Genomic DNA, 23,851 nt, shown 5'->3' with positions numbered 1-23,851 from the left:
AGTAGCGAGCATCAAGAGAGGATGAAATGTTGGAGCAGACGAAAGCCGATAGTCAGGACCGCCGTGACTTGACGGTCTAAATATGGAACTTGGAGCCAAGCTGTGCAGGCATAAATGGGGTGCTTACCCAAAATAAACTGGAAAAAAAGTTACCCGGCCAGCTTGACCAAACAGACAACTGTCCATTGAGTGAGTCACTATTATATTGATCCTTATACAAACCCCGTTTCCATATGAGTTGGGAAATTGTGTTAGATGTAAATATAAACGGAATACAATGATTTGCAAATCCTTTTCAACCCATATTCAATTGAATGCAAAACAAAGACAAGATATTTGATGTTCAAACTCATAAACTTTATTTTTTTGGGGAATATAATAATTAACTTAGAATTTCATGGCTGCAACACGTGCCAAAGTAGTTGGGAAAGGGCATGTTCACCACTGTGTTACATCACCTTTTCTTTTAACAAAACTCAATAAATGATTTGGAACTGAGGAAACTAATTGTTGAAACTTTGAAAGTGGAATTCTTTCCCATTCTTGTTTTATGTAGAGCTTCAGTCGTTCAACAGTCCGGGGTCTCCGCTGTCGTATTTTACGCTTCATAATGCGCCACACAGTTTCGATGGGAGACAGGTCTGGACTGCAGGCGGACCAGGAAAGTACTCGCACTCGTTTTTTGCGAAGCCACGCTGTTGTAACACGTGCTGAATGTGGCTTGGCATTGTCTTGCTGAAATAAGCAGGGGCGTCCATGAAAAAGACGGCGCTTAGATGGCAGCATATGTTGTTCCAAAACCTGTATGTACCTTTCAGCATTAATGGTGCCTTCACAGATGTGTAAGTTACCCATGCCTTGGGCACTAATGCACCCCCATACCATCACAGATGCTGGCTTTTCAACTTTGCGTCGATAACTGTCTGGATGGTTCGCTTCCCCTTTGGTCCGGATGACACAATGTCGAATATTGGATTGTGAACGATAGGCAAAATTCCAAAAAAATGCAAATCCCCATTAATGTTCCCACATTTTGTGGTTTTGTAACGCACCGCCATAAATGATCAAAACTACACAAAAAAAAACAGTTGTGTTGACGCATCAGAAGAATACATAGTCATGCGTCGTTAAACTGAGAAAAGACAACGTCACTTTAATTTTTTAGTTAACTTTTTTCACGTTATGTGTAAAGCAGACCCATCTGGTGGCAGTGTGGAAAACAAAAGGACAGTAAGGTAAAAATAGACATCATAAGTAGGGGCCACATGGCCCCTGAGCTAAATTGAGTTTGATACTCCTGCATTTACCTATTTACATTAACAGTCTGAAATCACTTTATGCTGTCTTTAAGTTGAGGTGTAGTGGTAATTATTTAATGAAGTTAAGCTCATGATGCAGTAAACTGAATGATGCGGACACGTTTGTTACTGGATACTTTCTAATACACTTCTGCTTTGGAGACTTTTTATGTGTCTATAATATGCAACTATAATTATTTGATGCTTGTTTATATTAACACATGTGCTGTTTTAGATTGCAATATTGTTTATTTTAGGACACTTACTACATACCTGTACCTCTAGCTTGTGTAGTCTTTACCCTTCCAAGTTTACTTTTTGTAAATGACATGACTAAAATACAAGAAAAGACCAACTTATGCTTATTGGTGAACATTTAAATGGTTACTGGCTGTCCAGCTTTGCACAAGTAAACACGCTGCAGAGTTGGTGGGGGGTGGGGTGGGGGCGCGTGTGTGACCTCAGGGAACAAACTTTTTTTGCCGTACCAGAATATGACGAAGCGAATGTAGCACTTGGCCTCACTGTAACCACGGTGGGAGACAAGGAAAGGCCCGTGTGTTGTTTCCTTTAATGTTACTAAACCTACAATTTTATGCAGATGTATAGTTATAACAATTTTATGGACAAATTATACCATTTATAGTTACAGTGGCGATTCGGGGGGCCAAATATTTTCGCCTTTCCAGGGGCGGTGTAACAGAAAATAATTGAGAAGCACAGCCCTAGATCGTAAAACAAAAAATGTCAAAGTCGACATTGGTTGCATGCCCGGTCGTATCTTTGAACGTGTAAAAGCTGCTCCCATGAAATGAATAGTGATAACTAAGCAGCGTAAGTGGTCTCATTATTGAGATTTCCTTTGAATACAGTCTTAATACATAATGTTCAGCTTGGTTCATGATTAGGTAATGATTGATGACAGTTGACTGTTACCCTAAAATATAGCAATTATGTGTGTTTTACTGTATATACTGTATGTGTGTGTGTGTGTGTGTGTGTGTGTGTGTGTGTGTGTGTGTGTGTGTGTACACTACAAACTACAAAAAAAGACTGTCAATGTTTGACAGCAAGATTTGCAGACAAGGCTGTCGTGTGTGTGTGTGTGTGTGTGTGTGTGTGTGTGTGTGTGTGTGTGTGTGTGTGTGTGTGTGTGTGTGTGTGTGTGTGTGTGTGTGTGTGTGTGTGTGTGTGTGTGTGTGTGTGTGTGTGTGTGTGTGTGTGTGTGTGTGTGTGTGTGTGTGTGTGTGTGTGTGTGTGGAACAAGAGACTTACCTGTTCTGTGTCCTCAACGTCACTGTCTGTGTCACTGGCTGTGAAGATAAAGAAAACAAATTAGACAAAAGAAAATTATCAACAAAGATGAAGTTTTGTTTCAAATGAAAGCTAACGAGTTAGCGGCAGCAAACACACAGCAAACCAAGAAGGCAGGAATCTCAACGTTCCCTCTAAGGTGCGCGCCTGTGCAATTGCGCACTGCTCAAGCATCCTCTGCGCACGGCAAATCTATGCTACGCACAAAATCAAATAAAAAAATAAGCGCATAACAATTTTCGACACGACACGGACACGACAGAGAAAAAAGTTTTCGTCATCATTGTTCAAATATTGTAACGTCTGTCGATACGCTTTGAGGACGTGAATTCCATCGATCACTTTACTGAGAAAAAGTCTTTATTGTCGGCCATAAACACACCAAAACATTAGTAAAAAAAATTATATCTAGCAAAAGTGGTCATTTTCTGAAGTACAAACCAGACCAAAAGCAACTTTGTTATATCAACAGCAGCCGCTCGCTCTTTCTTACTTGCGCCAACACATGCACATATGGCACTTAGCCAGTGATGCGTTTACAGCCACACACAAAGTCGGACAACTCCAACACCACACATAAAGTGTCATTCTAGGTCGTTACACTATGATATACCAATCAAATGTGTGCTTATTCTAGTGTCATTTGTTAGGAATCTTAATTGATAAATATTAATCATGAAATGCTGTTAGAATATTAAATAAATACTAATAAAAATATATTTTTTACAAACAGGAAGTTGCAGGAATGTACAAATGATCCCCTGCTTACATCTCATTGTGCAACATGTGAATGTTTTAATGGGAACTAAATGCAATGTCTGAAAGGGGTACAAACTATTCCCAAAGCAGGACCTCCACTCAGACAAACAATACAAGTACACAGTTCATGAAAAACAATATTTGTTGTTATTGTCATTGTAAGTGGGCCTAAACACTTATATTAGAAAATAATCTCATGGAAATGACTGCTGTCATTTGATTATAATAATAAGAGAATGTTGTCTGTCTATCTGTGTTGGCCCTGCGATGAGGTGGGGACTTGTCCAGGGTGTACACCGCCTTCCGCCCGAATGCACCTGAGATAGGCTCCAGTAACCCCCGTGTCCCCGAAAGGGACAAGCGGTAGAAAATGGATGGATGGATGGAGATTGAACTTGTTATTTAGTCAGGTTTGGGACAAGTGTGCTGCTGGTGTAGCCACAGTGTGCACGTCTGATGTTGCTCACATGGGCTCCACTGAATGCTCAGGGAGTTTTTGCGTTTGCTCACACACATGAAAAAATAGAGGGAACATTGGGCGGGATCACATTTTGAACTTTGATTCTGACAAGAAGATTTTTTGTTTTAAGTAGGCGGAATGTTGGAATAATAACTGCAAGGAAGTGATAGAGCCAGCTTTGCCTGAATGACTGGTTAAAAGTAAGACAACATAGTGTATACCTCATGCATGCACACCCACACATGAAAAACATACATATACTAATAACTAATTCAGTTCACTTTCAAAGGACCTGCACAGTTGAATATGTCCCCAAGATCATTTTATTTCACGCTCGGCTTATTGCCACAAGCCACTAAACATTAAACTACTGTGAGCAGTCATGTTTCACAAGTGTGAGAACGCTCTGTTCCCAGCTTTAGATAAGATAACACAAAAAGGTGCTGACGCTGTGAATGATTATGTTTAAAAAGTGTACAGACAGGTAATGCTGGACAATACAACTATACGCTTTTGACTTGTACTCCAAGATGTATGCATTGTGTGCAGTCTCACCGCTAGGAGAGATTTGAAGAGGGTACGAGTGGGACGAGCTAACTGTCTCCTCCTCGTTCTCAGTTGTCACTTCGATTGTCTGACAGACGAACGGCAGCTGCTCGCTTGCCATCAAGTGATCTTCTGTGAAACTGGGGATGGCTGTGAATGGACAGAGGAGAGAATGAGAAAGGGTGAATACAGAATATGCATGATTCATTCATGTTTCTATCAGACTTTCATCCCACAATATTGTTTTATATATATATATATATATATATATATATATATATATATATATATATATATATATATATATATATATATATATATATATATATATATATATATATATATATATATATACCGTAATTTCCGGACTATAAGCCGCACCTGACTATAAGCCGCACCAGCTAAATTTAGGGGAAAATACAGATTGCTCCATATATAAGCCGCACCCGACTATAAGCCGCAGGGTTTTGATGTGTAATTAGCGTAGTATATAGGGGTTCCTGCTACCACGGAGGGGATTGTCGGGACAGAGATGACTGTTTGGGAACGCAAAGCGTCCCATTTATTAACAATAAATCTTTCAATCATTCAATCAAACTTTCACATCTTTGACATGGCGAACAGCATTCGTGCAGAGTACAAATAATACAACGGTGCAAAGTAATACAAAGTGCTCGCATGTACGTTATCAAAATAACCAGCCTACCGGTATATGAAAAGTCAGTCTTTAATCATTGTGTCATCGTCTTCCTCCTGCGTACTAAAACCACCGAAATCCTCTTCGTCTGTGTCGGAGAAGAACAGGCCGTAAATAAGCCGCACCCTTGTATAAGCCGCAGGGACCAGAACGAGGGGAAAAAGTAGCGGCTTATAGTCCGGAAATTACGGTATATATATATACCAGAGCAGTAGGGGATAGAAAGAAGAAGGAAAAAAATCAACAACACAAAAATAATGATGTACACACACATAAACTACCGTTCAAAAGTTTGGGGTCACATTGAAATGTCCTTATTTTTGAAGGAAAAGCACTGTACTTTTCAATGAATATAACTTTAAACTAGTCTTAACTTTAAAGAAATACACTCCATACATTGCTAATGTGGTAAATGACTATTCTAGCTGCAAATGTCTGGTTTTGGTGCAATATTTACATAGGTGTATAGAGGCCCATTTCATATATATATATATATATATATATATATATATATATATATATACATATACGTATGTATATATATACATATATATACATATACGTATGTATATACATACATATATGTATGTACATATATATATATATATACGTATATATATATACATATATGTATGTACATACATATATATATATATATATATATATATATATATATATATATATATACACTACCGTTCAAAAGTTTGGGGTCACCCAAACAATTTTGTGGAATAGCCTTCATTTCTAAGAACAAGAATAGAATATCGAGTTTCAGATGAAAGTTCTCTTTTTCTGGCCATTTTGAGCGTTTAATTGACCCCACAAATGTGATGCTCCAGAAACTCAATCTGCTCAAAGGAAGGTCAGTTTTGTAACTTCTGTAACGAGCTAAACTGTTTTCAGATGTGTGAACATGATTGCACAAGGGTTTTCTAATCATCAATTAGCCTTCTGAGCCAATGAGCAAACACATTGTACCATTAGAACACTGGAGTGATAGTTGCTGGAAATGGGCCTCTATACACCTATGTAGATATTGCACCAAAAACCAGACATTTGCAGCTAGAATAGTCATTTACCACATTAGCAATGTATAGAGTGTACTTCTTTAAAGTTAGGACTAGTTTAAAGTTATCTTCGTTGAAAAATAAGGACATTTTAATGTGACCCCAAACTTTTGAACGGTAGTGTGTGTATATATATATATATATGCATGCATATATATATATGTATATGCATGCATATATATATATGTATATGCATGCATATATATATATATATATGCATGCATATATATATATGTATATGCATGCATATATATATATGTATATGCATGCATATATATATATATATATGCATGCATATATATATATATATATATATATATATATACATATATATATATGCATATATATATATATATATGCATATATATACATATATATATATGCATATATATATATATATATGCATATATATATATATATGCATATATATATATATATATATATATATATATGCATGCATATACATATATATATATGCATGCATATACATATATATATATGCATGCATATACATATATATATATATATATATATATATATATATATATATATATATATATATATATATATATATATATATATATATATATATATATATATATATATATATATATATATATATATATATATATATATACAGTATATGAGATAATAAAACCCATGGGCCAATAAGTAAGAGCATTCTACTAAAAACTTGTATGTTATCAAATGTGTGTGAGGTAGCACAGTTGAGGCACCTCTGGTTGTGTCTGGAATCTTGACTTCATCCTGTGGTTCCTCTTTGATGTGTAGAAGAGTAGTCCCACAAGACTTAGAAACTGTCTGGCAACCAGAGGAGCAGATAAAGGTAAGGACAGGGAGACAGTACTTCAGATGATCTACCTTTACACTTTGTTAATGAGGAATGATGAATGGATAGATACAGTAATCATGTCGTTCCAAATGCTCAAAGCCAAAACAAAACAAAATATTTTATCCTGATAATCAACTGTTCTGATTTAATCTTGAGCTATATCTTGCTGTTGAATGTTCTTTTTCTCGTCATGTCCAAAATTTACTTTTAAAAAAATACTGTAGGAAAGAACAAACATTACAGTTAAAGACTAGCACAATCCGACAACATAGCGCAATGTGGTGTTATTATTATTTCCCTTAATGCTGATCTTCCTCAGCAGTGTTATAAGCTGTGGTAATATTCAAGGGTAGGGGTGTCCCGTTACAACTTTCTCACTTGCGACCGATACGATACAGATATTGAGTAACGGCCGATACCGATATGGATCTGGTACGATATCAGAAAGAATCTTACATACTTGTAATATTTTGGATGTGGAATAGTATGGAGAATGATACCTGACAAAAGTATACATAAATACATGTATAAATAAATACTGGCAAGAATATATAATACATAATTAGATGCAGGGATGAATAAATAAAAACTGGGAAATAAATGGGACATAAATATTTGTTTTAAAGTTATTTATAGATTTATTACATTTACATTTGTTAATTTCTACATGTAATATTTCCACATCTATTCATTTTTAAATGTATTTATTTCCACATTTACTCATTTCCACATGTATTTATTTCTACATTTCCGTGTCGGTATGCGAGTGAAGCAGGAGGCACTAACGCAAGTTTCTTTGGTCAACTGAAGGATCCAGTCAGAACTATCACTGACTAGACTTCCTGTTGACATTAGGCAGCAGACAGACTAACGTCAGACTGCAGGAAGTTGCAGACCAGCTTGAGAACTGTGAGTTTATTTTGAGTATGCCATTAGATAGTATAACTAACAGATGTCATATTGCCAGTATACAACCCCTGGTAAAATAAAATGTGGAATAACTAATATTGAAAGATGTGCGTTCAGTTGTTTAATTTTGTAGATAAAAAAGCAGATAAACATGACACAAAACAATTGCCATTTCAAACGGCAACTTTCTGGCTTTAAGAAACACAAAAATAAATCAAGAATATATCATGGTTGTCAGTAACAGTTACATTTTTAGGTCAAGCAGAGTGAAAACATTCTACAATCACTCAATATTGAGGAAAAAAATTATGGATTCATTAAAAACAAAATCTAAAAATCACTGCAACACACCACTAGTACTTTGTTGCACCACCTCTGGCTTTCATAACAGCTTACAGTCTCTGAAGCATGGACTTGACTTGTGACAAACATTACACTTCATCAAGATTGCTCCAACTTTATTTGATTGCTGTTGTCAAATCAGCTTTGCAGGTTGGAGTCTTGTCATGGACCATTTTCTACAATTTCTACCGCAAATGTATTAATTGGATTGCGATCTAAACTATTTGCAGGCGTTAACATTGACCTTGTGTATTCATGAAAATGTTCTACAGTTTTTGCTCTATGTATTGTTCTATAGATGCATTATCATTTTGAATAATGATGTCATCATCCTCAAACATCCTTTAAATTGATGGAATAAGAAAAAGGTCCAAAAATGTCTGTGTAAACTTGTGCATTTATTGAAGATGTAATGACAGCCATCTCCCCAGTGACATTATCTGACATGCAGTCCGATATCATCAATGACTGTGGTATGTTTTCTTCAAGAAGTCATCTTTATAAATCTCATTATAATGGCACCAAACAAAAGTTCCAGCATCATTACCTTGCCCAATGCAGATTGACATTTCACCAATGAGTATGACTTTCATTCAGTCACCCAGGGTGGACCACGATTGCTTTTCCTTAGCCCATTGGAACCTATTTTTTTATGTTTAAGTGTTAATGACAGTTTTCGTTTAGCTTTTCTGTATTTAAATCCCATTTCCTAAAGATGGTTTCTTACGGGTCGGTCACAGACGGCGACTCCAGTTTCGGCCCATTTGTTATTCATTTGTTTTGCTGTGCATTTTCTGTTTCAAAGACATTATGCTTTAGAGTTTTCCGTCTTGATGCTTTGATGATGATGATGTTTTGTTTTGGTCTACCAGTATGCTTCCCTTTTACAATCTTCCCATGTTGTTTGTACTTAGTCCAGAATTTAGACACAGCTGACTGTGAACAACCAACATTGCATGATGATTTACCTTCCTGAAAAAGTACGACAATACTCTTTTATGTTCCAATTCCCATACCTCATGTTGGAGCCATGGTTCATGTTGACATTAGGGTTGTCTCAATACCAATATTTTGGTACCGGTACAGGTACCAAAATGTATTTCAAAAAAAGGGGACCACAAACATTTTCATTATTGGCTTTATTTTAACAGAAAAGCTTATGATACATAAACAAACATTTCTTATTTCAATAAAAGAAGGCGTTAGGCATTAAATAAGGTAGTAAACATTCTAGTTTTAGTAGTAAGTAAGCAAACAAAGGCTTCTAATTGGCTGCTGATGTATGCAGTAACATATTGTGGCATTTCTGGTTATATTATTTTGTCAAAATTACGAAGGACAAGCAGTAGAACATGGATTATCAATCTACTTTGCAGGTCATCATTAAAGTTTTCCTGTGTTGAGGAACGTATTTCATGGGTTTACTAACAACAAAAAAGACAAAAGATTTTGTGACAGTAAAAAATATTGATGTAATCATTGTACAGTATTATCGACTATGTATGGATTTTGTACTTGGTATTGTTATAGTTGATGTTTGTGTAGTTCCGCCCATGGGATTTGTTTACAATCAGGAGCGCTAGCTTGCTCTTAGCGGTTAGCTATTGTATCCTTCTACAGTGTGTGGTGAAGCATCATTAGCTATTCCTCGTCCTGCAGACATGATACTTGTAAGAAACGTAGTTGATTAGTCGCCATGGATGTAAGGATTAGTGATTTAGAAGTACCGGTAGCTAAAACACTACCGACTGCAGATGAACGTTATCCGTTAGCTCGCTAGCGGCTAACGTCCAGCAGCAAGAGTTAAGCACCTCTTGCTGAGCGCCGCTTCAGTGTTTATAGCTTCAACTTTATAGTTAGTTTTTTGCCAAAATGCATCCATATTTCCTTTTCTATATCCACGCTGTTTCTGTGTGTGTTGTCCAAAATGCGCCTCTGCTCATTTTACCAGCAATGTCACGATGGGGAAAAATAAATTTCCGGTATTTTTCAGTAGCAGTATAGTACCATTTTTAATTCAATAGTACCGTGGTACTTTATTAGTACCGGTATACTGTACAGCCCTAGTTGATACACCTGGTGCAACAGCTTTTCAAGGTGTGGGCACTCCTTTTTAACTGCAGACTAATAAACACAATTTTTTTAATCTGAAGCAGCTGTTAGCTTTGAAAATGAAAATGTACTTTGTGAATCCAAAATGTTTCCTCACAATTGAGTGATTCCATAATTATTTCACTCTGCTTCATCTAAAAATTAAACTGTTAATGATTACCACCATTTATATTCTTGATATATTGTAGTGTTTCTTAAAGCCAGAAGTTTGCCATTTGAAATGACTTTAGTTTTGTGTCATGTCTGGTATTTGCTACAAAATTAAACAATTGAATGAACAACCTAACATCCCAGTCTGGTGAATAAATTATTTTTGCCAGGGTTGTATTAAGCAACCCTGTGGTGGTAAGTTAACTGCTTTATTCTTTGCGCAGTACCGTGATGTGTAACCCCAGGATGAATGTGATACCCAGACACCAAGTGGACAGTACGTTTTTTAAGGATTTTAAAACCCATCAGTGGACTGAGTTTAGTAACATTCCACATCTGGTCACCAGTGTCCAAACTATTTTTTTTTTATTACAGTATTTATTTATACATAGTTCACTGATAAATGTAAAATAAATCTTAAACTTCAAGATGTATACTGTATATGTACACTAGATGACATTAATAGTTAATTGGACAAATCGAGTAAAAAAATTTCATTGAAATGTTACATTTCCATTTACTGTATTTACACAATGGATCAAGTTTCCTACCACTTAAAATGTAAAAAAAAAAGCTGTCAATTTTGTATACTGCCTTGCTCACAGGTAACCCTGCAGAGCAAGGTAGCAGTGCAGCGACACTTTGTAGAACAGAAGTGCAAAAATCCTTGTTGGGTTACAAATCGGCCAAAAAAATACATATTGGCCCAAAAATATACATATATAAAGACATTAAAAATCAATATTATATTGTTAGAAAAAGTTTTGCGATATATTGCCATATGTTATAAAAGGTTTGATTGAGTGATATTAGTAAGACAGAGAACAATGAAAAACACTAACCTATTTATTATTAACTGTCTGGAATGGACTTATGCTGTCTTTATGTTGAAGTGTAGTGGTGGTTAGTTTTCTGAGGGGCAACAACTTGTGGCTACAATAATTTATTAGGTTAAGCTCATGACGCAGTGAGTTGAATGATGCAGACACATTTGTTACTGGATGCTGTCTAATACGCTTGCGCCTTGGAGACTTTGTATGTGTAGGTAATATGCAATTATAATTATTTGATACTGCAAATTTTTTAAACTTTTTATTCGACCCCTTTTACCGTATTGCATTTGCACTATCTTATTTAGCACATTCATTGTTTATGTTCGCTGCCGTTGTGTCCTTGGGCAGGACACTTCACCCTTTGCCCCCGGTGCCGCTCACACCGGTGAAATGAATGATGAATGAATGGTAGGTGGTGGTCGGAGGGGCCGTAGGCGCAAACTGGCAGCCTCGCTTCTGTCAGTCTACCCCAGGGCAGCTGTGGCTACAAATGTAGCTTACCACCACCAGGTGTGAATGAATGATGGGTTCCCACTTCTCTGTGAGCGCTTTGAGTATCTAACAATAGAAAAGCGCGATATAAAATCTAATCCATTATTATTATTATTATTATGTTCTTTGTTTGTTTTTTGTTTTGCTTAGTTTTTTGTTTTTTGTTTGCTCCATGCTTTTTTAACCTGTAAAGCACTTTGGTTCAATCTAAAAAACTTGTTGAAAATGTGCTATATAAATAAAGTTGACTTGACTTGACCTGACTTGTTTATATTGACAAATTATGTTTCAGACTGCAATGTTGTTCAATTAAGGACACTTAGTACGTATGTCTAGCTTGTGTGCCATTGTGTGCTTAGATCTTGTGTAGCTGCTAGCTTTTGTAGCCTATAGCCTCCCATTTTTACCTTTTGTAAATTACTTGAGTAGAATACCAGAAAAGACCATACCTTGTGTGCTTATTGGAGGACATTTAGATATTTACTGGTTGTCCAGCTGTCTTTAAGTTAAAGTGGAGTGGTAATTGTATTTGGTGACTCCAGGTGGCCACAATAATTCATTAAGTTAAGCTCATGATTCAGTAAATCGAATGATGCGGACACGTTTGTTACTGGATACTTTCTAATACGTTTCTGTTAACTGGCTTTCCAACTTTGCACAAGTAAACGTGGTGCAGGACTGCTTGTATTGGAGCTGTTATATCTAAGATTTTACATGCAAGCTGATTTAATCCGATACTTGTCAAATCGGATTGATATGACACAAATGATAAGCAGCCCTACTACTGGGTTTGGTATTTACTAATAAACCTGATCGCATTAAAAAAACGTACAATTTACTAACAGGCTTATCAGATCATAACCTCACATTGATAACACGGAAGTTGTCAAGATTTAGGTATCACAGCCAAAAAGGTACACAAAAGTGCTTGTCCTATATCCCTAAAAAAGACCAACACTTACTAGAGAATGAACTTAAAACTGTCCCATGGAGTGATTGTCTCGGACAGTCGAACCACAAACACTGGTACTCCTCAGGGCTGTGTACTCTCCCCCTGGCTCTTCTCCCTGTATACAAACTGCTGCACCTCCAGTCACCAATCCGTAAAACTGCTCAAGTTTGCGGATGACACCACCCTCATCGGGCTCATCTCGAATGGCGATGAGTCCGCCTACAGGAGAGAGGTAGACCGGCTGACGTCCTGGTGCAGCCTCAACAACCTGGAGCTGAACGCCCAGAAAACAGTGGAGATGATCATGGACTTCAGGAAAGTCACAGCCCCACCATCCCCCCTCACCCTGATTGACTCTCCCACCCCCGTCCCCATTGTGGACTCCTTCCGTTTCTTGGGCACCACCATCACCCAGGACCTCAAGTGGGAGCTGACCATCAGCTCCCTCATCAAGAAGGCCCAGCAGAGGATGTACTTCCTGCGGCAGCTGAGGAAACTTAAGGTGCCGACCGAGATGCTGGTGCAGTTTTACTCAGCCATCATAGAGTCCATCCTGACCTCCTCCATCACAGTGTGGTTCCCCGGCGCCACAGTCCAGGATAAGAATAGACTGCAACGCATCGTACGTGCTGCGGAGAAGGTGATTGGCTGCAAGCTCCCATCCCTCCAGGACTTGTTCTCCTCCAGGACCAGAAGGCGTGTGGGTCGGATCACATCTGACTCTTCTCACCCTGGACACACACTATTCTCCCCTCTCCCCTCAGGCAGGAGACTACGCTCCATCCAGACCCACACCTCCCGCCACCTGAACAGTTTTTTCCCCTCGGCCATCAGGCAAATGAACAATAACTCCTAACAGCAGCTCCTTGAATTCCTTGAATCCCTTCTAAGTCTATCTGATAGCTCAGTCACAGCTCTTTTTATACCAAATATGTGTTATGTGTTTTATGTCGCACGTTTGCACCAAGAAAAATTCCTAGTTTGTGAACCCGTTCTCAAACAGTGGCAATAAAACTATTCTGATTCTGATTCTGATTCTGATAAATTGGACAAGCACCGAACATGCCTGTGATGATCTGATGACAAAAATCAAAGAGATTATCTGTAAATACACTAAAACAAAACCCAGAAAGAAAAGTGCTAAAATAAAAATACCTTGGATTAATGAAACAATTTGGATTCTTATGAAAAATCGTGACTCAGCTCTCAAAAGAGCAATTAAAACAGGTCTAAATACGGATCGTATGATTTTTAAAAGTTTGAGGAACAAAGTTACAATGCTAATGCGGAGGTCTAGGGCTGACTTTCACTTACAATTAATCAAAGCTGCAAAAGGGAACATTAGACAGTTATGGAAAACCATTGACACACTCACTGGAAGAGAGCAAACAAGAAACAACACTATAACATTAAATATCAATGGCACTACTATCACAGACAGTCTGGACATAAGTAATCATTTTAATGAACATTTCATCCAGTCTGTACAAACCCTGAATAAAAAATTCCCTCAAAATCAGTGCCAAGAATTGCCATTTATTCAGGATGGACTAAGTTTAGAATTAACAAATGAAACAAAGGTAAACAAAATCCTCTCTGCATTATCAAACTCACGATCTAGAGATATATACGGTCTGGACACTTTCTTCCTAAAAACGTATAAAGATAGTCTTACTGCTCCTATAACAACATTGATAAATAAATCAATAACAGAAAACACTTTCCCTACCACGTTCAAAACTGCCACTATCATCCCAATCCATAAAGCAGGAAATAAACAAGACATCAACAATTGCAGACCAATTACCCTTCTCCCCGTTATATCCAAAGCAATAGAAAAAGTGATCGTTGAGCAACTCACAGAACATTTGGACTATGAAGACCTCCTACATCCCATGCAGTTTGGGTTTCGGGCAAATCACTCGACCGAAACTGCATGTTGCCTTCTACTAGAAACAATCAAACAAAACCTTGATAATGGAGGTGTAGTTGGAGCAATATTCTTAGACCTCCGCAAGGCATTCGATACAGTCAGTCACCCCACGTTACTTACAAAATTAACATCTTTTAAACTGTCGACAGATACTCTGGCCTGGATTATGTCATATCTATCTGTTCGGACCCAATGTGTCCGTATTGATAACACAACATCCAGTCTCACTGCTACTGATATTGGCCTGCCACAAGGCTCTAATATCAGTCCTCTTCTTTTCTCCATGTATATAAACGACCTGCCATCTGTATGTGAGGATGTAAATATCCAGATGTATGCAGATGACACGGTTGTTTATACTTGGGGAAAGGACGCTGAAACGGTTGCCAGCAGTCATGGAGAAGGTGGCAAGATGGCTACATGACTCTTGTCTTACATTAAACATTAAGAAAACTGCAACAATGTATTTTGTAAACAAATATAAAATGTCATCCTTTCCAAATATAAAGGTTAATAAGGAAATAATACAAAATGTTAGTGAATATCGTTACCTGGGTGTCATTTTAGAGCCAACACTTGGCTTTAAAAAACATATCAAACAGATGTGCCAGAGTCTTAAATACAACATAAAAACGTTCAAATGTATCAGGAATTCATTAACACTGGAGGCAGCTCAAACTTATTTTAATGCAATGATTATGTCTCGTTTTTATTATTGTATAACATGTTGGTCGCAGGCAAGCAAAATGACACTGAGGCCATTGGAAACTTTGCACCAACAATCCCTCAAAATCCTTGACCGAAAACCACAACACCACCGTCATTGTTTAGTTCTCCAAAAATATAGATTGTTAAATTTAGCTAACATTCAAAGATTAGCATCAATACGAATGGCCCATCGAATCTTAAATAACACTGCACCAGCGCCACTTAAGCACTTTGTCCAGTTTACATCTGCTGTGACAACTAGAAACACACGAGCCTCCACCAGGGGGCAGTGTAGCGTACCCAGATGTAAAACCTCTTTTGCACAATCAGCCTTTTCATATAAAGCCATAAAGGAATGGAACGACCTCACAACAAACTTGAAAAGTCTAACAAATTACTCTTCATTCACAATTGAAGTTAAAAAGTGGCTTTGGAGCAATCAAAGCTGCTCACAGGGTCACTAAGATGGGCATTATGTTTGACACATCAACCTAATGTGTATTATATTTATCCATGAGAGCATTTTTATTGTAAATTGTGAGGTGTGTCTGTTAAAATCATGGTTGTTTTTACAAATGATGACAGATGTGAACAAAAGCATGTATTGTCTTTGTGTGATGATGTAAATGAGGTTTGGTTGTATTGTATATTAAGTATGTGTCCATGAAAGGGCATTTTATGACTTTTTTCTTAATACTTGTGTATGATTTTATTGTCAATTTTATTGCATGATTTTTGTATCCCTTTAATTTAGGTAGCCAGGGACTGCAGATGGAAATTAGCTATTTAGCTATAATCTGGTACAGAACATATCTGTCTTTGAGCTTAATGTTTCTGTACATTGTCCCTTCAAATAAAGACTAAACTAAATATCTGATCGAAGTTCACTTAGTAATAACACTAATTTGTTTTTTTCTACGTAAAAAAAATTGGTTCTGTTAATTATCAGGAGTTAACGTATGTTTGTGTTGTATTGTGTGCAAAAAAAACAAATAATGTGATGTGTTGCATGCCTGTGTTTATCTACCTCTTTATTTCCCTTGGGTCTACCTTCCTTGTCGATCTTCTTCTTTCCTAAATGGAAATCCAGAGAAAAAACAGATATTGAATAAAAACCCACAGCCTTGCTAACAAATCCTTTGTATAAGACAAGTGGTATTACAGTGGAATATTTATAATACAACACCTGTGAGGTAATACAATTTTCAAAATTGACTGATATGTCACACTTAAATCTAGACTATAGTAATGAACCTTTGTCATTAATACACAGCCAATGTTTGCTGAGGTCTTTCGTAAGGTTTCTTAGGGCACCGGTGCTGAAGTAAACGGTAGAAATCAGACTGAAAGCAGCCTACAAGTGTTTGACTGTGATATTGTGCATGTGATGTATTGTAGGTATGAGACTATCACTCTTTTTAAACTGTGTTGCTGACATTAGTATTTGTATGAAGTATTTCTGATTCTGATTAACACGCGAACGCTATACCATCGGTAGTGCCGCAGAGTTAGCTACAACAACAACACAACACTTCCTTTTTATGCACCAATCAACCATCACAGCAAACGTGGTGCGTTCACGAACTCCGGATATATGAGCATCAACATTACGACAGAAACAAGTTTTTTTTGTTGTCTGTTTTGTATTGTTGCTGGTTTTGCTGCAATAATTACACATTTTTTATTGTATCTATAATTTTTTTTTTATTTTACATAGTGGAAGTATTTAAATTATTAGTCTTTCCAACTTGATTGTCACAAAATTCTGTAAAAAATAAAATGCCATTGGGTTTTTTTCACAAAAATGTGTATGTCTTCCATTTTTAAGCACAGTCCTCATTTAAAAAGTACCAGTTTGGTACTAGTGTCAGTTCAAATGTAAACAATACCCATCCCTAGTCTTCAGTTTACGTCAATATGTACTGTATATACAGTATACGTCAATATGTACTGTATATACAGTACATATTAAAATCAAGTATGATTTGCCCTTTCCCAGTCCGGAAAAAGTTAATTTAATGTGAAATTTGCCGTGCTGGACATATGCGATATTTTAACATGGAAAAACTGAATCTAGTTTTTCCATGTTATACATCGCATATGCCCAGCATGCCAAATTTGACCCATTAGTACAACAGCCTGAACCACACAAATATGACCTGTGATTCGATCAACAACAGTGACAGTGAATTATGTTTATTTACTGTTTCCATATTGTTTGACCGTCGGTTGTCTTTTATCAATATTGCTAAGCGTAATCCTCGCATCAGCTTTGTTCTGCTCACATCCTAACCAGCAGAACCAATAAAACCCAGCAACTAATTTGTCCTGACTCACGCTTCAATGAGCAATCTTCCCTCAACGTTACTATTAGCGCTGTTAAAAGGGTCCTTTCCTGCTCATTTCAGGGGCCTTTAAAGGCCTACTGAAACCCACTACTACCGACCACGCAGTCTGATAGTTTATATATTAATGATGAAATCTTAACATTGCAACACATGCCAATACGGCCGGGTTAACTTATAAAGTGCAATTTTAAACTTCCCAGGAAACTTCCGCTTGAAAACGTCGCGGTATGTTGACGTATGCGCGTGACGTCACGAGGTCAAGGGAAGTGTTTGGACCCAATTCAAATACCTCTGTTTTCTTCGACAAAATTCCACAGTATTCTGGACATCTGTGTTGGTGAATCTTTTGCAATTTGTTTAATGGACAATGGAGACTGCAAATAAGAAAGTTGTAGGTGCGATCGGTGGAGCGGCGGACTACAGCAACACCAACACCAGGAGGTTGTGTTGTGTTTTGAGCAGGATAGCAGACGCACTACAGTGAGTAAGCCCGCCGCCGCATCTAAGTTAGCTTCTGTTTTTTTAGCTTTGCCAAGCTGAATATTATTAATCGTGTAATTACATGTTCATGGTTTAATAGTATTTTTGATCTTCTGTCTATCCATCCAGTCAGGGTTTTTTTTTATTTAGTTTCTATCTGCATTTGAGACTGATGCTATCACGTTGGCTACGTAGCTAGGTTAGCTTCTATTTTTTTAGCTTCGAAAAGCTGAATATTATTAATCGTGTATTTACATGTTCATGGTTTAATAGTATTTTTGATCTTCTGTCTATCCATCCAGTCAGGGTTTTTTTTTATTTAGTTTCTATCTGCATTTGAGACTGCTATGCTATCACGTTGGCTACGTAGCTAGATTAGCTTCTATTTTTTTAGCTTCGAAAAGCTGAATATTATTAATCGTGTATTTACATGTTCATGGTTTAATAGTATATTTGATCTTCTGTCTATCCATCCAGTCAGGGTTTTTTTTAATTTAGTTTCTATCTGCATTTGAGATTGCTATGCTATCACGTTGGCTACGTAGCTAGATTAGCTTCTATTTTTTTAGCTTCGAAAAGCTGAATATTATTAATCGTGTATTTACATGTTCATGGTTTAATAGTATTTTTGATCTTCTGTCTATCCATCCAGTCAGGGTTTTTTTTTATTTAGTTTCTATCTGCATTTGAGACTGCTATGCTATCACGTTGGCTACGTTGCTAGGTTAGCTTCTATTTTTTTAGCTTCGCAAAGCTGAATATTATTAATCGTGTATTTACATGTTAATGGTTTAATAGTATTTTTGATCTTCTGTCTATCCATCCAGTCAGGGTTTTTTTTTAATTTAGTTTCTATCTGCATTTGAGACTGCTATGCTATCACGTTGGCTACGTTGCTAGGTTAGCTTCTATTTTTTTAGCTTCGCAAAGCTGAATATTATTAATCGTGTATTTAGATGTTCAGTCACTGTGAATGTCCATTTCGCGTTCTGGACTCTCATTTTCAAGAGGATATAGTATCTGAGGTGGTTTAAAATACAAATCTGTGATCTACAATAGAAAAAGGAGAGAGTGTGGAATCCAATGAGCCAGCTTGTACCTAAGTTACGGTCACAGCGAAAAAAGATACGTCCATCACTGCCTCTCAAGTCCTTCACTGTAACGTTCCTCATCTACGAATCTTTCATCCTCGCTCAAATTAATGGGGTAATCGTCACTTTCTCGGTCCGAATCTCTCTCGCTCCATTGTAAACAATGGGGAATTGTGAGGAATACTAGCTCCTGTGACGTCACGCTACTTCCGGTACAGACAAGGCTTTTTTTATCAGCGAGCAAAAGTTGCGAACTTTATCGTCGATTTTCTCTACTAAATCCTTTCAGCAAAAATATGGCAATATCGCGAAATGATCAAGTATGACACATAGAATGGATCTGCTATTCCCGTTTAAATAAAAAAATGTCATTTCAGTAGGCCTTTAAAATGATATTGTATCCCATGTGGCGCATTGTAGTAAGTTTCTTAGAATAAAATAACTCAGAAATATCAAGTAGTGTATAGGATAAATCTGCATTCTTCTCCTTTTAGCTAAAACTCTCTGATTCAAAAGCTTACTCTGTTGAGATTAAGATTAAGATTAAAGATTAAAGTACCAATGATTGTCACACACACACTAGATGTGGTGAAATTTGTCCTCTGCATTTGTCCCATCCCCTTGGGGAGCAGTGGGCAGCAGCGGCGCCGCGCCCGGGAATCATTTTGGTGATTTAACCCCCAACTCCAACCCTTTGTTGCTGAGTGCCAAGCAGGGAGGTTATGGGTCCCATTTTTATAGTCTTTGGTATGACTCGGCTGGGATTTGAACTCCAACCTACCGATCTCAGGGCGGACACTCTAACCACTAGAGTATAACATTTTAAACATACAGTGTTGCCTCGATTATTGTTAAAGGTTATTGCGTCACTATATGTTGTTTGTGTTAGCAGGTGTTTACAGGGGCTTGTCCCGATACCAACACTACCCTGACTGCTTGTTACTGCATCACTCAAGCATTCATTTTTAAGTTTCACTTTAGTTTTTGTAGCTTCTCGCGTATCGACACTTTGCCGGCTGTCGGAGCGTTCTCTGCACGAAAATGGCGTGTTCTAAATTCACCAGTAAAAGAAAAGTGGACAGTGAAAATTGGTTATTCCAAGAAAATTTGACTAATAATTTGCATTTATTCTCTCTCCAACAAGCACAAGACCTATAATGTAAGTGCTTACTATGTTAGGAGACTGTTGCTGTTACAATGTCTGATTAAAAAAATGGTTATGAGAAGAAGCACAGGCTTTTTGAAAACCCATTTCCCCAATAATATTCAGAGGTGAGAACAAAATTAACTTTACAGAAATTGGCATATTAAGCTGCAAGTAGGGATTCTTTTAACCTGACCTACCTCAACAAATGGACCTCATTTAAAACATTATTTGTGGGCCTCTAGATTTGAGTAGCCCTGTTATGTCATATGAATTTGCTACTAATAAGTTAACATTTAGTTAACGATAAAATTAGCCTTTAAGTTTAAGTACAACATTTTAATGATCATTTTTGTTTGAAACAACAACAAATTATCACTCACCTTTCTTTATACTTTTTTCAGAAGAGGACAGCATCTTGTACACCCTAAAGGCATTTGTTCCCTTTTTGTTGCTTTTATCTTTCACCTCCACAATGTCAAGCAGGCTGTTCATGGCACAGCGGAAATTTGCCTTCCAAGTCTTTGGATCCTGTCGGTCTTTTCCAGGCTGGTACTTGCCTACATGTTTACAGATGAGTCATGAACGGTTCACGATAATGCATGTACAGTATAGCATACTACCATTATCATAACTCCATCACTACAAGTGAAAAATCTGGCCGTCGTTTTCGACTCTGACCTTAGTTTTATACCACATATACAGTAAAAAAATATCACAAAAATAGGTTTTTATAATCTTAGGAATATAGCCAGAGTTTGCCCAATTATCTCTCAGGGCAACACAGAGACGCTAATGCATGCTTTTATTACAAGTCGTATAGATTATTTTTACGCCCTGCTTTCTGGTCTTCCTAAAAATGTTATTACACCTTTGCAATTACACCACAATTCAGCGGCACGTGTCCAAAAGGCGGGCTAACATTACACCAGTTTTAAAATCTCTGCATTGGCTCCCCGTGTGTTTCAGGATCAATTTTAAGGGTCTTCTTATGGTTTATAAATGTTTTTATGGTATTGGGCTTTCTTATCTTTTAGATTGGCTTTTACCCCTCCAAAACTTCACGGGCCCTGAGATCATCATGCACTCATCTCCTAATTATTCCAAAAGTCAGGACACAAAATCACGGGATGGCATCTTTCCACCATTATGGCCCCCGTCTGTGGAACAGCTTGCCGGAGGAGCTCAGGGCTGCGGAGAACGTTCATGTTTTTAAGAACAGGCGTAGACCCACCTTTTAGATTTGGCTTTTACCTAATATTAATTAACTTTATTGAAGTCATTCGTACTTTACTTTTCCTCTTATTAGTTATGCAAGATTTGATTTTGTTATATTTATTCTATATTTACTGCTTTTATCTTTTTTATTCATTATTTTATATTCGTATGTCTGTATTTTATCCTTTATCTTGACTCATGGTTCTTACTATTTTACAAGTTTTATTATTTTTACTTTCCAACGTTCCTCAGATGAGCCATATGCCTCTGTGGTTATCGGCTGTGCTGTGGGGGCGCTTTGTGCCAGCGTTCTGGTGGCCATGGTCTGATGACCTCCTGGTGCAGATGGCTCCTGTGATAGTGTTTACACACATGTCTCCTCTGTACTCAGCCATGCATTCATTTGTTCATATAGTTGCATGTGTGTGTGTGTGTGTGTGTGTGTGTGTGTGTGTGTGTGTGTGTGTGTGTGTGTGTGTGTGTGTGTGTGTGTGTGTGTGTGTGTGTGTGTGTGTGTGTGTGTGTGTGTGTGTGTGTGTATTTGTGTCCATCGGGGTATGGTTTTTAACTTTGTAAAGCACTTTACGTAGCATTTCTTTTACGTATGAAAAGCGCTTCATTAATATAGTTTGATTGATTGAATTTTGCCTCCTTTTGCTCCCGGAATGATTAAACAAACGTCTCCATTTAGGCTGTGTGTATTAGTTGGTTATGAAATAACCTCAAGAAATACATTCTTATGAAGGCCCTGTTACATAGATTATTCTCATTGATTTAGAATTCATCTGTTCATGCCCACAGACTATATAGGACAGCTCTAGTCTTAGGGGATGGTGCATTGTCTTGTTATATTCTGAACAGTACTGTTAGGGATATTTACTCCTCAAATAGAATGGAATGCATAGGGAGTCATTCTTTGGACACCCTATTTTGCTTCAGGAACGAAACACAATAAGTACACCCTGTTGCTATGGCAACACCTGCTCTTAAACACACATGTAGCATACTGTCTAGTTTTGATGGTGAGGGGAAGTACCAAGTATGAGATAGGGCGAAGGCAGACAGGTGTTGGGTGTTTGTGTACTGGCTCATACACACACATACTTAGATGGACTTTCGGTTTCGATAGATAGAAACCAAAGCAGCTTTGCTTGGGAGGGGTAAGAGGATGGACAAAATCAAGTGAGCAGTAGAACATCTACAGAGAACACAGCAGCCTTTAGCAAGCATGGTCTTCTCTACATCGGCTGTGTATGTACTTACTCCATTTCTAAAATAAATTGTTAAACTTAAATTATTGTCTCCATTTTTAGTCAGATAGTCGCTAGAACAAGAGGACCTAGGAGGACTTCGCCATTTACAAGGGAAAGTCCGAACAGTACATACCCTCATAATATTCTAGCAGCAAAGAAGACAGAATGTGTCTACGGAACAGTAATGAGTATCATTTCCATTTACATTTGGTTCCAAAAGTGCATCCTAAATCATTAAGTAACCCCAAAAAATCTAGTTTTTCTCTGTATCTACAAGGTGTGATCTTGGTGCCAAATTTAATGTTGATAGTCACTATAGATGTTACTGGATACGATTAAATAAAACAGATTACTGATACTTAACAGGTGGAGAAATAATAGCTGTACTTTTGGACAGGCTACAGTAAGTGTTGTCTTTCAAATGGTGATTGTCACATTAGTTGTTTGTTTGAAAACATTTGTTATGGCATATGCTGGTCTCGGACTGCTTTTTTTTTTACATTTTCCCCATTTAAGTGCTTGTGGTTTGGATTGCCTTTTGTTATTCTTAAACTTATTTAGGTTGAACTTTTAGCTTTTGATTACAGGGGATGTATAGAATGTGCATATTGATGAAAGTGTTGCTTCGCCATCACAGAAACACAAATTCAACCACAGCCCGGTGGTTAAAAAAGGTTAAAGAAAAGACAATGAAATGAGTTATGGTCTGTTTAGAACCAAGTGTTGTTCATCTCTTTGCCACTGGTCCCATGACATATTTATCCATAAAGTATCAGTGTGAGCCTTGTTTCATTTATTTTGATTGCACTCTTTCCACATTTTGTTATATTGCAGCTTCATTCCAAAATGGAATACATTCATTTTCGTTACAAAAATTCTACACACAATATTC

General features: G+C 37.2%; 1 protein-coding gene across 1 annotated transcript in view; it reads right to left on the bottom strand.

The window, feature by feature from the left end:
* irf2b (interferon regulatory factor 2b) overlaps positions 1-23,851 on the bottom strand; it is a 38,884-nt gene that overhangs the window by 1,367 nt on the left and 13,666 nt on the right. The window contains exons 4-8 of the mRNA XM_062045316.1: positions 20,872-21,048; positions 16,453-16,499; positions 6,879-6,963; positions 4,387-4,527; positions 2,574-2,611 (exon numbers count right to left, since the gene is read on the bottom strand). Coding sequence (XP_061901300.1) covers positions 2,574-2,611; positions 4,387-4,527; positions 6,879-6,963; positions 16,453-16,499; positions 20,872-21,048 — 488 coding nt within the window. The remainder of the gene's footprint in view (positions 1-2,573; positions 2,612-4,386; positions 4,528-6,878; positions 6,964-16,452; positions 16,500-20,871; positions 21,049-23,851) is intronic.

Source organism: Entelurus aequoreus, linkage group LG04 (assembly GCF_033978785.1).
Source record: "Entelurus aequoreus isolate RoL-2023_Sb linkage group LG04, RoL_Eaeq_v1.1, whole genome shotgun sequence".
Lineage (NCBI taxonomy): Eukaryota > Metazoa > Chordata > Actinopteri > Syngnathiformes > Syngnathidae > Entelurus > Entelurus aequoreus.
Note: the sequence above shows the minus strand (reverse complement) of the source record. Positions and strands in the feature narration are given on the sequence as shown.